General features: G+C 56.6%; 1 protein-coding gene across 1 annotated transcript in view; it reads right to left on the reverse strand.

Moving 5' to 3' along the window:
- The window catches only part of LOC130206598 (dynein axonemal heavy chain 5-like), an 84,426-nt gene that overhangs the window by 45,975 nt on the left and 23,956 nt on the right, over positions 1-14,495 (reverse strand). Inside the window, 24 exon segments of the mRNA XM_056434643.1 lie at positions 228-285; positions 363-497; positions 592-786; positions 1,173-1,360; positions 1,737-1,844; positions 1,921-1,991; positions 2,051-2,223; positions 2,294-2,440; positions 2,514-2,729; positions 3,148-3,276; positions 3,352-3,507; positions 5,167-5,277; positions 5,348-5,501; positions 5,709-5,908; positions 6,199-6,327; positions 6,390-6,501; positions 6,572-6,734; positions 8,345-8,481; positions 9,319-9,437; positions 9,610-9,759; positions 11,631-11,885; positions 12,335-12,415; positions 12,479-12,575; positions 14,315-14,418. Of these exon segments, the coding sequence (XP_056290618.1) occupies positions 228-285; positions 363-497; positions 592-786; positions 1,173-1,360; positions 1,737-1,844; positions 1,921-1,991; positions 2,051-2,223; positions 2,294-2,440; positions 2,514-2,729; positions 3,148-3,276; positions 3,352-3,507; positions 5,167-5,277; positions 5,348-5,501; positions 5,709-5,908; positions 6,199-6,327; positions 6,390-6,501; positions 6,572-6,734; positions 8,345-8,481; positions 9,319-9,437; positions 9,610-9,759; positions 11,631-11,885; positions 12,335-12,415; positions 12,479-12,575; positions 14,315-14,418 (3,388 nt within the window).

The raw sequence follows: 14,495 nt of genomic DNA on the forward strand, positions 1-14,495 counted from the left end.
AGAGGTCACGTCTAGAGCTCAGGGTCAACAGAGGTCACATCTAGAGCTCAGGGTCAACAGAGGTCACATCTAGAGCTCAGGGTCAACAGCGGTCACATCTAGAGCTCAGGGTCAACAGCGGTCACATCTAGAGCTCAGGGTCAACAGAGGTCACGTCTCAAGCTCAGGGTCAACAGATGTCACGTCTCGAGCTCAGGGTCAACAGAGGTCACGAGGAGGAAACGTACCGATGCCGGGAAACAGATCGCTGATCAGGCTCAGGAACAGAGGCTCGTCCTCATCCACCTGCAGAGACAGGGGTCACCCGGTGACCTGGTGACCTGGTGACCTGGTGACCTGGACCCTGTCTCCAGCTAACCCACCAGCTTGGAGAGGTTCATGTCCCTCAGGACCCTCATGACCACCGTCAGCTCCGGTGCTGACGGGTCGGACCTCTTCACGGCGCCCAGCGTCCTCAACACAGACAAGATGTTCCTCAGCCCGAAGTCATAGTGGACCTGAGGAGACGTATGGCGAGGGGAGAAGGTCAAAGGTCAATTAACATGACGAGGGTTGAAGGAGAAGGTCAAAGGTGAAGGTCGTGGTCCAGACCTGCTTGGAGAGCTGCTCCTCACACAGCTTGTACAGGGTGTAGAACTTCCTGCTGAGGACCTGGTTGTCTCTGAAGCCGGCGCTGGCCAGCTTGACCCTCATGATGATGGCCCGGTCCGGCACCATCATGGCCACCGTGCGGAACTGAATCTTCAGGTTCTCGGGAAGCTCCTGACGACCGGCGTAACCAGGGTTCTGGAGGACAAGAAGGTACCGTCAAGGTGCTGACCTCTGTGGTCCCTTCAGTTCTTTACCTCGACGTTCTTCTGAGGGAGATCGCTTCCCTACTCTGGTTCTGAAGTGGTCCAGTTCTAGAGCATGGACTGGTCATAAGATAGGTCACCTCTAGAACCCTGGTGAAGTCAGTCCTCTGGTTCTCTAGTAGTTCTCCTCTAGAACCCTGGTGAAGTCAGTCCTCTGGTTCTCTAGTAGTTCTCCTCTAGAACCCTGGTGAAGGGTCCGTCAGTCCTCTGGTTCTGGTTCTCTAGTAGTTCTCCTCTAGAACCCTGGTGAAGGGTCCGTCAGTCCTCTGGTTCTGGTTCTCTAGCTGTGGACCTGAGGGGGTCGGTTGTCATGGTTACCATGGTGATGAAGATGCCGAACTCCGGGTCCATGTCCACCACGTCTCCGTCGGTGAAGACGAACTGGGTCTTCTTGTTCCTCTTGCACTGCAGCACCACGTAGATCTGCTGGGCCGCCACGGACAGAACCGGCAGCTCGATGCGGTTGAACTCGTCAAAACAACCCCAGGACCCGGACTGGGCCAGACCTGCAGAACCACAACAACAACAACAACCAGATGACACGTTGACAGACTGGACATGACCCAGTGGACCGCCTGGGGTTCATCTGGGACATGTGGCGGTTCTGATGTGTGTTGGGCCAGAACTCACACACACACACACACACACACAGAGAGACACACACACACACACACAGAGAGACACTCACACTCACACACTCACACAGAGAGACACACACACACACACACACAGAGACACACACACACACACAGAGACACAGACACACACACACACAGACACACACACACACACACAGAGACACACACACACACACACACACAGAGACACAGACACACACACACACAGACACAGACACACACACAGACACACACACACACACACCTTTGTAGATGCGTCCCAGTCCTCTGTAGTCCATCTGGTCCGAACAGTTGAAGACCACCACGTACTTCCCCAGACAGCGGCCCATGTCTTTAGTGGTCTCAGTCTTACCTGAACACACACACACACACACACACACTTAGCCTCCGTGGAGACTCCACAGAGGAAGTCACCTGGCCTCGTGTACCTGTCCCTGCCGGCCCGGCTGGAGCTCCGCCCATACTCATGCCCAGAGCCTGGGACAGCGTGATGTAGCACCTGGACAGACAGGAGAGTTAGCGGTCCGGTGGCGGCGGGTCGGCGGCGCCGCGGGTCACCTGTCGGTCAGCGGCGTGATGACCAGCCGGTCCGTGCAGCCCAGGTACTCGTTGCAGTAGCTGAACTCCACGTCGGTGATCTGGATCACGCAGCGGTCCGCCTCCTCCAGGAAGTAGAACCGGGACTGTTTCTGCCACTCGAAGTCTGACGCAGACCTCACGTTCAGACGCACCTGGAGCAGGTAACAGACATAACAACAACAACAACAACAACGACCACAACGGAGGTCGACCGTCTCCCACCAGCTCGTCGAAGATGTCCCTCTGGTGGACGTGGATGGTGATGAGCGTCTCGTACTGCGTCCGCTCGGTCCGGCTCAGCTCCTCGGTCGTCCGGTCGATCAGCTCGTTGAGGAGGTCCAGGAACTTCTGATTGGTCGTCTGCATGATCTGTCGGCCAATCAGATTGTGGCAGTGAGGGGCGGGGCGGTAAAAGATGCAGCTGTCGTCCAGATGTGAGCACCTTCTTGTCGGACTTGCTGAGAACCAGCGCCTGCTCCGCGTCTCTGGTCCAGACCATCTGGAGGCCCAGCAGGCCCACCTGGGCCGGGAACGCCGCCTGGAACTCCAGGAGCTGCAGGCCGGGCTCGCCGATGGCCAGGTGAGCCTGGCGGATGATGGCGTGGAGGGTCTGCCTCACGCCTGCTAGCAGCTGTCCTAACCACGCCTCCACGTTGCCCTGGTGGTCAGGGGAGAGAATGCAGCTCTAACACATGAAACATAGACTTCTATACAACCAGAGGAACCCCCTGGTGGTCAGGGGAGAGAATGCAGCTTTAACACATGAAACATAGACTTCTATACAACCAGAGGAACCCCCTGGTGGTCAGGAGAGAGAATGCAGCTCTAACACATGAAGCAGAGACTTCTATACAAGAAGAATATACATATTTGTATATCTCATATAAAGAAAACATTGAGTCTTCTTGCAGGCTCTCTGGGTCACGAGGGGCCTCTGCATTGCTGTCAGGCCAGGTTCAGGTCAAGGTCAGGTCAGGGTCAGGTCAAGGTCAGGTCAAGGTCAGGTCAAGGTCAGGGTCAGGTCAAGGTCAGGTCAGGGTCTGGTCAAGGTCAGGTCAGGGTCAGGCGGTGTGTACCTGGGCCAGGACGGGCTGGCTCAGCTCCACGGTCTCTCCCTCCTGCGACTGGAAGCTGGTGATCTGGTCGTGGAGCTTCTCGTTGAACACCACTCGGTTCAGGTTGTCAAACAGGCTGAGCAGGTGAGCCTGAGGCACAGAGAGCCGGACCTCAACAAGACCTCCACGCCGCCAGCGACGGACCGGGCTCACCTGAGGGCTCACCTGGATGGTGTGGGGGTCCGAGGCCTGGCCCAAGACCTCCAGCAGCGCCGGGTCGGACACGAAGAAGAACCGAGGGAACACCAAACGCTTCTGCTCCAGGTAGCCCGACAGAGACTTCTGACACAGCTCCAACTGCTCCAACAGGTGGGGGAGCAGCTGGAGGAGGAGGAGCAGGGAGAGCAGGAGGAGCAGGGGGAGGAGGAGGAGCAGGGAGAGGAGGAGGAGGGGGAAGGGGAGCAGGAGGAGGGGGAGGAGGAGGAGGGGAAGGGAGCAGGGGAGGAGGAGGAGGAGCAGGAGGGAAGGGGAGCAGGGGAGGAGGAGGAGGGGAAGGGAGGAGGAGGAGGGGAGGAGGAGGAGGGGGAAGGGGAGCAGGGGAAGGGGAGAGGGGGAGGAGGGAGGGAAGGAGGAGGAGGGAGGAGGAGGAGGGGAGCAGGGGAAGGAGCAGGGGAGGAGGAGGAGGAGTAGGAGGGGAGGGGAAGGGAGCAGGGGAGGAGGAGGAGGGGAAGGGAGGAGGAGGAGGAGGAGCAGGAGAGCAGGAGGAGCAGGGGAGGAGGGAGGAGGAGCAGGAGAGGAGGAGGGAGGGGGAGGAGGGGGAGGGAGGAGGAGGAGGAGGAGGGAGGGAGGGGAAGGGAGCAGGGGAGGAGGAGGAGTAGGGAGGGAAGGGAGCAGGGGAAGGGAGCAGGGGAGGAGGAGTAGGAGGGGAAGGAGCAGGGGAGGAGGAGGAGGAGGGGAGCAGGAGGAGGAGGGGGACGAGGAGTAGGAGGAGTAGGAAGGGGAAGGAGGAGGAGGAGGAGGAGGAGGGGGAAGGGGAGCAGGAGGAGGAGGAGGAGGAGGAGGGGGAAGGGGAGCAGGAGGAGGAGGAGGAGGAGGAGGAGGAGGGAGGGGGGAGATGGGAGGAGGAGGAGGAGGAGGAGGAGAGGAGGAGGAGGGAGGGGGAGGAGGAGGGGGAGGGAGGAGGAGGAGGAGGAGAAGGAGGGGAGGAGGAGGAGGAGGAGGAGGAGGAGAGGAGGAGAAGGAGGGGAGGAGGAGGAGGAGGAGGAGGAGGAGGAGGAGGAGGAGGAGGAGGAGGAGGAGGGGAAGGGAGCAGGAGGGAGGAGGAGGAGGAGGAGGAGGAGGAGGAGGAGGAGGGGAGGAGGAGGAGGAGGGAGGAGGAGGGAAGGGAGGAGGAGGAGGAGGAGGAGGAGGAGGAGGAGGAGAGGAGCAGGAGGAGGAGGAGGGAGGAGGAGGAGGAGGAGCAGGAGGAGGAGGAGGAGGAGGAGGAGGGAGGGGAGGAGGAGGAGGGAGAGGAGGAGGAGGAGGAGGAGGAGGAAGAGGGGAGCGGAGGAGGAGGAGGAAGAGAGGAGGAGGAGGAGGAGGAGGAGGAGGGGAGGAGGAGGGGAAGGGAGCAGGGGAGGGAGGAGGAGGAGGGGAAGGGGAGGGGGAAGGGGAGCAGGAGGAGGAGGAGGAGGGGAGGAGGAGGAGGAGAGGAGGAGTAGGAGGGGAAGGGAGCAGGGGAGGAGGAGAGGGAGGAGGAAGGGGAGCAGGAGGAGGAGAGGAGGAGGAGGAGTAGGAGGGGGAAGGGGAGCAGGGGGAGGAGGAGGAGGAGGAGGAGGAGGGGGAGCAGGAGGAGGAGGGGGAGGAGGAGCAGGGTGAGGGGGAGGACAAGGAGTAGGAGGGGGAGATGAAGAAGGGGAAGAAGGAGATGGAAAAGAAGAACAAGGTGAAAAGGATGAAGAGGAAGAAGAGGAAGAAGAAGATGGACAAGAAGAAGAAGCTGATGAAGAACGCCCCCAGCAGCAGCCGCTGCGCCTCGTTGCTCATGGGCTCGGGCAGCACCTGGCTGAGCGCCTCGTCGCCCACGCAGCAGCGCAGCACGTTGGGCTCGTCGTGCGCTCGCTGCATGATGCGCTGCCACGCCTTGTCGATGCTCTGGAAGCGTTTGGCCTCCTGGTGGTCAGAGCGAGGCGTTACACTCGGTCCACGCGGCGGCGCGGCGGCGGCGGCGGCGGCGGCGCACCTGAGGCAGCTGCTTGGCGATGTCTCCGCCCACAAACACGGCCTCCAGGTAGATCCACAGGTTCTGCACCGACAGCCACTTCTCCACCAGCTCGGAGGCGTTGGACAGCTTCTGGACCCACAGCTGGATGAGGAGCCTGAAGGGGGCGTTGTACCTGAGGGGGAGGAGCCTCATCATGATCAAAGCCCTCTTGGTTTGTCAGCAGCTGTACATTACTTCCCACCACACTTGTTGCCTTCTAGTCATGCTTCCTATGCCTTCCTTCTTTCCTTCCTCGTCCTTTGTTCCATTCCTTCTTTCCTCCTCACAGTCCCCCTACCTCCCTGTCCTCCCCTCCTTTCCTCAGCCCTCGTCTCCTCACCTGTTGCTCAGCAGAGAGGTCAGCACCATCAGACTGTCCTCCATCATGGAGATCTTCTCGGCCGTGTCGGCTCCTCTCAGCAGCAGTTCCCCTCGCGCCCTGAAGGAGGCGAAGGCGAGCGTCTGTCCACTCCACTCGTCCACTACGTCCTTCAGCTTGGCCTCGATGTCTCTCTCCTTCAGCGCGCTGATACACACATCCTGGTGCAGGCAACACAACGTTCTGCCACATATATCTATATTATATAGATCTATATTTTATATATACCTATATTATATATATATATCTATATTATATATATATTATATATATATATATCTATATTATATCTATATTATATATATCTATATTATATATATATCTATATTATATATATCTATATTATATGTTTCTATATTATATCTATATTATATATATCTATATTATATGTATCTCTAAAGATAGACAGAGGACAAGGAGGAAGGAGTCACAGAGGAAAGGAGGCGAGCACCTCGATGTCCTCCTTGTGTCGGAGCAGCGGCGCCTCCAAGACGCTCCTGAGGGAGAAACTCTCCTCCTCCACCTGGAAGCGGTGAGCCGTCAGCTGGCTGAGGCGGCTCCAGTGCCGGGGCAGCATGACCTGCAGGAAGTGGACCGCACCGCGTCAGCACGGCGCCGCCGTCGGACGCTCGCCGTCGGTACCTTGTCGGCCATCATGCCCAGCAGGGGGCAGGTCTCCGTGAAGTCATCGATGGTCTTCTTCAGGTCCCGGAAGGCCTGCCACTCCTTCAGCGCCTTGGGCAGCTTCCGGATCCTGAAAGAGAGAAGCCGGCGATGGACCACCGGCGTCAACCAGAACCGCCCCCGCCCGGGTCGAGTCGGACCTGCTCTGGAAGTCCTGCAGCTCGCCGTTGATCCTCTCGAGGTCGAGGTCGGCCCACAGGACGTCGTCGTAGCCGGCCACGCGCTCGATGACGGCGTTGTAGAGCGAGTAGAGCTTCTCCGTCAGAGAGAGATCCCTCCGGATCCTCTGCAGCTCCGGGTACTCTGGGGAGGAGAGGGGGGAGGTGGTGAGGAGAGGAGGAGAGGAGGCGGTGGGGAGGGGAGGAGAGGAGGAGGAGAGGAGAGGAGGAGGAGGAGAGGAGGAGAGGAGGCGATGGGGAGGGGAGGAGAGGAGAGGAGGAGAGGAGGAGGAGGAGAGGAGGAGAGGAGGCGGTGGGGAGGGGAGGAGAGGAGGCAGTGGAGAGGGGAGGAGAGGAGGGGAGGAGAGGAGAGGAGGAGGAGAGGAGAGGATGAGGAGGCGGTGGGGAGGGAAGGAGAGAAGGAGGAGAGGAGAGGAGAGGAGGAGAGGATGAGGAGGAGAGGAGGAGAGGAGGCGGTGGGGAGGGGAGGAGAGGAGGCAGTGGAGAGGGGAGGAGAGGAGGGGAGGAGAGGAGAGGAGAGGAGGAGAGGATGAGGAGGAGAGGAGGCGGTGGGGAGGGGAGGAGAGGAGGAGGAGAGGAGAGGAGGGAAGGAGGAGAGGAGGCGATGGGGAGGGGAGGAGAGGAGAGGAGGGAAGGAGGAGAGGAGGCGGTGGGGAGGGGAGGAGAGGAGGAGGAGGAGAGGAGGAGGAGAGGAGGAGGATGAGGAGGGGAGGAGAGGAGGCGGGGGGGAGGGGAGGAGAGGAGGAGGAGAGGAGGAGGGAAGGAGGAGAGGAGGCGATGGGGAGGGGAGGAGAGGAGAGGAGGGAAGGAGGAGGCGGTGGGGAGGGAGGGGAGGAGGAGGGGAGAGGAGGAGAGGATGAGGAGGAGAGGATGAGGAGGCGGTGGGGAGGGAAGGAGAGGAGGAGAGGAGGGAAGGAGGAGAGGAAAGGAGGGAAGGAGGAGAGGAGGAGAGGAGGGAAGGAGGAGAGGAGGAGAGGAAAGGAGGCGGTGGTGAGGGTAGGAGAGGAGGAGGGAAGGAGGAGAGGAGAGGAGGGGAGGAGAGGATGAGGAGGCGGTGGGGAGGGAAGGAGAGGAGGAGAGGAGGGAAAGAGGGAAGGAGGAGAGGAGGAGAGGAGGAGAGGAAAGGAGGCGGTGGTGAGGGTAGGAGAGGAGGAGGGAAGGAGGAGAGGAGGGAGGAGGGAGGAGAGGAGGAGGAGAGGAGGAGGAGGAGAGGAGGGGAGGAGGAGGAGAGGAGGGAGGAGAGGGAGGAGGAGGGAGGAGAGAGGAGAGGAGGAAGGAGAGGAGGCGGAGGGAGGGGAGGAGAGGAGAGGAGGGGAGGAGAGGATGAGGAGGCGGTGGGGAGGGAAGGAGAGGAGGAGAGGAGGGAAGGAGGAGAGGAGGAGAGGAAAGGAGGCGGTGGTGAGGGTAGGAGAGGAGGAGGGAAGGAGGAGGGGAGGGGAGGAGAGGGAAGGAGAGGAGGAGAGGAGGGAAAGAGGGAAGGAGGAGAGGAAAGGAGGGAAGGAGGAGAGGAGGAGAGGAAAGGAGGCGGTGGTGAGGGTAGGAGAGGAGGAGGGAAGGAGGAGAGGAGGAGAGGATGAGGAGAGGAGAGGAGGGAAGGAGGAGAGGAGAGGAGGCGGTGGGGAGGGAAGGAGAGGAGGAGAGGAGGGAAGGAGGAGAGGATGGAAGGAGGAGAGGAGGAGGGAAGGAGGAGAGGAGGAGGGAAGGAGGAGAGGAGAGGAGGCGGTGGGGGCGTACCGTGGACAGCCAGTCCGAACAGCTGCTCTCCTCCGGAGCACGAGGTGTATTTCCTCCACAGCTGGTCCAACTCCGCCTGGAAGCTCTGCAGCCGCTCGCTGGCTTCAGCCGGAGCCACGCCCTCCACGCCCGGACCCCTGAGGACCGGCAGGGAGGAACCCCCGATCAGTACCCGATCTCGGTCCTTCCTGGTCTGCCCCTGGTCCGCCCCTGGTCTCCCCTGGTCGCCCCTGGTCCGCCTGGTCTGGTCCCCTGGTCTGCCCCTGGTCTGCCCTTCTGGTCTGCCCTGGTCCGTCCCCTGGTCCGTCCCCTGGTCCGTCCTCTGGTCCGTCCTCTGGTCCGTCCTCTGGTCCGTCCCCTGGTCCGTCCTCTGGTCCGTCCCCTGGTCCGTCCTCTGGTCCCCTGGTCTGCCTCTGGTCGCCTGGTCCGTCCCTGGTCCGCCCTGGTCTGCCCCTGGTCTGCCCCTGGTCTGCCCCTGGTCGTCCCTGGCCCTGCCTGGTTCGCCCCTCTGGTCTGCCCTCGTCTGCCCCTGGTCTGCCCCTGGTCGCCTCTGGTCCGCCTCCTGGTCTGCCCCTGGTCGCCCTCTGGTCCGCCCTCTGGTTCGCCCCTGGTCTGCCTCTGGTCTGTCCTCTGGTTCGTCCCTGGTCTGCCCCTGGTCTGCCTCTGGTCTGTCCTCTGGTCAAGTCGCCTGGTCCGTCCCCTGGTCCGTCCCCTGGTCCGTCCTCTGGTCCGTCCCCTGGTCCGTCCCCTGGTCCGTCCTCTGGTCCGTCCTCTGGTCCGTCCCCTGGTCCGTCCCCTGGTCCGTCCTCTGGTCCGTCCTCTGGTCCGTCCCCTGGTCCGTCCTCTGGTCTGGCCCTCTGGTCCGTCCCCTGGTCCGTCCCCTGTTCCGTCCTCTGGTCCGTCCTCTGGTCCGTCCCCTGGTCCGTCCTCTGGTCCGTCCTCTGGTCCGTCCTCTGGTCCCCTGGCCCCCTGACCTTTGGTTGTAGTCGGAGCAGAAGCTCTGGACTTGGCTCTGGAAGCTCTGCACCGCAGACAGCAGGTCGGCCTTCATGCGGGCCTGGACCCTCACCAGAGTGTTCTGGTTCTGCACCACCTGAAACCACAACACACCTGGATCCACATCAGCTGTCAAAGGGCTCGCTAGTCTCAGGGGGTTCCAGTCTCAAGGGGTTCCGGTCTCAGGGGGTCTCAGGGGGTTCCGGTCTCAGTGGGTTCCGGTCTCAGGGGGTTCCGGTCTCAGGGGGTTCCGGTCTCAGGGGTCTCACCAGGGCCCTGAGGCCGGTCCAGGCGTAGGTCAGGCCGTCCACGCGCTCCGCGGCTCCGCCCCCGAACAGCAGCTGGTGCTTGTTGAGCAGAGTGAAGGACTCCTCCACCGGCCCGATGGCGGCCTCCAGGCCAAGCTCCGCCTCCCGCACCTCATGAGGTGAGAGGGTCATCATTCATCATTCAGAGATGCAGAGATACAGTGATGCAGAGAAGCAGAGAAGCAGAGAAGCAGAGAAGCAGAGAAACAGAGAAGCAGAGAAACAGAGAAGCAGAGAAGCAGAGAAACAGAGAAGCAGAGAAGCAGAGAAGCAGAGAAGCAGAGAAGCAGAGAAACAGAGAAGCAGAGAAACAGAGAAGCAGAGAAGCAGAGAAACAGAGAAGCAGAGAAGCAGAGAAGCAGAGAAACAGAGATGCAGAGATACAGTGATGTAGAGAAGCAGAGATGCAGAGATACAGAGATGCAGAGATACAGTGATGCAGAGAAGCAGAGATGCAGAGATACAGAGAAGCAGAGATGCAGAGATACAGAGATGCAGAGATACAGTGATGTAGAGAAGCAGAGATCTAGAGAAGCAGAGATGCAGAGATACAGTGATGCAGAGAAGCAGAGATGCAGATACAGTGATGCAGAGAAGCAGAGATGCAGAGATACAGAGAAGCAGAGATGCAGAGATACAGTGATGTAGAGAAGCAGAGATGCAGAGATACAGTGATGCAGAGAAGCAGAGATGCAGAGATACAGTGATGCAGAGAAGCAGAGATGCAGATACAGTGATGCAGAGAAGCAGAGATACAGAGAGGAGGACTCCTCCTGTATCTCTGCTTCTCTCTCTTTAGAGGAAACACCAGAACCATAAAGACTCAACTCAGAACTCTAAAAGATTATGAACAGGAACTAATCCTGAATGAATGAGTGAGTACATGAATGAATGAGTCCATGAATGAATGAGTACATGAATGAATGAGTCCATGAATGAGTGAGTACATGAATGAATGAGTCCATGAATGAGTGAGTCCATGAATGAATGAGTCCATGAATGAATGAGTACATGAATGAGTGAGTACATGAATGAATGAGTCCATGAATGAGTGAGTACATGAATGAATGAGTACATGAATGAGTGAGTACATGAATGAATGAGTACATGAATGAGTGAGTACATGAATGAGTGAGTACATGAATGAATGAGTCCATGAATGAGTGAGTACATGAATGAATGAGTCCATGAATGAGTGAGTACATGAATGAATGAGTACATGAATGAGTGAGTACATGAATGAGTGAGTCCATGAATGAGTGAGTACATGAATGAGTACATGAATGAGTGAGTACATGAATGAGTGAGTCCATGAATGAGTGAGTACATGAATGAGTGAGTACATGAATGAGTGAGTACATGAATGAGTGAGTACATGAATGAATGAGTGAGTACATGAATGAGTGAGTACATGAATGAGTGATTAAATGAATGAGTGAGTACATGAATGAGTACATGAATGAGTGAGTACATGAATGAGTGAGTCCATGAATGAGTGATTAAATGAATGAGTGAGTACATGAATGAGTACATGAATGAGTGAGTACATGAATGAGTGAGTACATGAATGAATGAGTACATGAATGAGTGAGTACATGAATGAGTGAGTACATGAATGAGTACATGAATGAGTGAGTACATGAATGAGTGATTAAATGAATGAGTGAGTACATGAATGAGTACATGAATGAGTGAGTACATGAATGAGTGAGTACATGAATGAGTACATGAATGAGTGAGTACATGAATGAGTGATTAAATGAATGAGTGAGTACATGAATGAGTACATGAATGAGTGAGTACATGAATGAATGATTAAATGAATGAGTGATTAAATGAATGAGTAGATGAATGAATGTTTTACGGACCAAATGAATGGATGAATAGAAAAGAGAAAGACTAAATGAATAATTATTATAATGAGGTCCCTTGAATCTGAAATGAATGAGTGACGGCTGACAGCCAATCAGACGGCAGCGGACCTCTCTCAGCGCGGCCATGGCCTCTCTCACGTCCTCCAGGTCTGTGATTGGCCGCTGCAGGCGCTTCGTCAGCGCGTCCACGAAGCAGAACACGGCGTCCGTGTCGGTGGACGCGCGGCGGTGGAGCGCGGCGCCGAAGGCTCGTTTCCACAGGCGACATTCCTGAGCGAGCGCCAGCTGCAGCCGGTCGGTGTCGAAGACGACCGGCCCCACGGCGCAACACGCCGGCAGCTCCGAGATCTGCACCTCCAGCTTCTGCAGGGGGCCGCAAAGCATCGTGGGTAAACTGAGCTGTCGATGACAAGGTCCTGCGGACGGGTAAGTGATGGCAGAGCGGCGAGGACCAGTGAAGGAATATGCACATATTATTAAACAGGAAGTGATGGACAGGAAGTGGTGGAAAGGAAGTGTTCATGTGATGGACAGGAAGCGATGATGTGATGGACAGGAAGTGATGAAAAGGAAGTGTTCATGTGATGGACAGGAAGTGATGATGTGATGGACAGGAAGTGGTGGAAAGGAAGTGTTCATGTGATGGACAGGAAGTGATGATGTGATGGACAGGAAGTGATGCAAAGGAAGTGTTCATGTGATGGACAGGAAGTGATGATGTGATGGACAGGAAGTGGTGATCTGATGGACAGGAAGTGTTGAAGTGATGGACAGGAAGTGATGATGTGATGGACAGGAAGTGATGGACTCACAGAGTAGAAGGAGATCTGAGAGCTGAACTCCGTCAACGAAGGGTCGGACTGCAGGAAGGCCTGCACCTGCTCCTCTGGGTCCTAAACACACCTGACTGTTAGTCCAGTTCATCAACAACAACAACAACAACAACGCACACTGACCTGGTTCCACAGAGCAGAGAAGTGACTGAGTTCGTTCAGCGTGTCGGCAGCCTGAGTTCTCAGAGACGACACGATGGAGCTGAGCTGGATCACCAACCTGCTCCAACAACAGGCAGCTTTAGAGGTCACTCAGTCACCACTAGAGGTCACTGAGGTTCATCTGATGCAGACCAGGTCTCCCTGAGCTCAGTCTTAGTATCTGACCTTCAGCCTTAGTATCTGACCTTCAACCTCTTAGTATCTGACCTTCAACCTCTTAGTAGCTGACCTTCAACCTCTTAGTAGCTGACCTTCAACCTCTTAGTATCTGACCTTCAGCCTTAGTATCTGACCTTCAACCTCTTAGTATCTGACCTTCAACCTCTTAGTATCTGACCTTCAACCTCTTAGTAGCTGACCTTCAACCTCTTAGTATCTGACCTTCAGCCTTAGTATCTGACCTTCAACCTCTTAGTAGCTGACCTTCAACCTCTTAGTATCTGACCTTCAGCCTTAGTATCTGACCTTCAACCTCTTAGTATCTGACCTTCAACCTCTTAGTATCTGACCTTCAACCTCTTAGTAGCTGACCTTCAACCTCTTAGTAGCTGACCTTCAACCTCTTAGTATCTGACCTTCAACCTCTTAGTATCTGACCTTCAACCTCTTAGTATCTGACCTTCAGCCTTAGTATCTGACCTTCAACCTCTTAGTAGCTGACCTTCAACCTCTTAGTATCTGACCTTCAACCTCTTAGTAGCTGACCTTCAACCTCTTAGTATCTGACCTTCAACCTCTTAGTATCTGACCTTCAACCTCTTAGTAGCTGACCTTCAACCTCTTAGTAGCTGACCTTCAACCTCTTAGTATCTGACCTTCAACCTCTTAGTATCTGACCTTCAACCTCTTAGTATCTGACCTTCAACCTCTTAGTATCTGACATTCAACCTCTTAGTATCTGACCTTCAACCTCTTAGTATCTGACCTTCAACCTCTTAGTATCTGACCTTCAGCCTTAGTATCTGACCTTCAACCTCTTAGTATCTGACCTTCAACCTCTTAGTAGCTGACCTTCAACCTCTTAGTATCTGACCTTCAACCTCTTAGTATCTGACCTTCAACCTCTTAGTATCTGACCTTCAACCTCTTAGTAGCTGACCTTCAACCTCTTAGTATCTGACCTTCAACCTCTTAGTATCTGACCTTCAACCTCTTAGTAGCTGACCTTCAACCTCTTAGTATCTGACCTTCAGCTTCTTAGTATCTGACCTTCAGCCTCTTAGTATCTGACATACGGCTTCGGTAATATTTCTGTAAAAGATCGGAGACAGGTGAGGCTCAGAGACAGAAGAGGCTCAGAGACAGGTGAGGGTCAGAGACAGGTGAGGCTCAGAGACAGGTGAGGGTCAGAGACAGAAGAGGCTCAGAGACAGAAGAGGCTCAGAGACAGGTGAGGGTCAGAGACAGGTGAGGCTCAGAGACAGGTGAGGCTCAGAGACAGAAGAGGCTCAGAGACAGGTGAGGGTCAGAGACAGGTGAGGCTCAGAGACAGGTGAGGCTCAGAGACAGGTGAGGGTCAGAGACAGGTGAGGCTCAGAGACAGAAGAGGCTCAGAGACAGGTGAGGGTCAGAGACAGGTGAGGCTCAGAGACAGGTGAGGGTCAGAGACAGGTGAGGGTCAGAGACAGAAGAGGCTCAGAGACAGGTGAGGGTCAGAGACAGGTGAGGCTCAGAGACAGGTGAGGCTCAGAGACAGGTGAGGGTCAGAGACAGGTGAGGCTCAGAGACAGAAGAGGCTCAGAGACAGGTGAGGCTCAGAGACAGAAGAGGCTCAGAGACAGGTGAGACTGCACTGACTTGGAGACGTCTCTGTGCTCAGCCAGCTGCCGGTCGAGAGGCCTCAGCACCGGCGGCTTCACCGGGACGTCGTCTCCTGAATCCCGAACCGCAGCCTGCTCCACCTGGCAGACAGAAGAACAGCTGGCCTGTGATTGGCTGTCTGAGAACAGCTGGCCTGTGATTGGCTGTCTGAGAACAG

The sequence above is a fragment of the Pseudoliparis swirei genome, chromosome 16, assembly GCF_029220125.1.
Source record: "Pseudoliparis swirei isolate HS2019 ecotype Mariana Trench chromosome 16, NWPU_hadal_v1, whole genome shotgun sequence".
Lineage (NCBI taxonomy): Eukaryota > Metazoa > Chordata > Actinopteri > Perciformes > Liparidae > Pseudoliparis > Pseudoliparis swirei.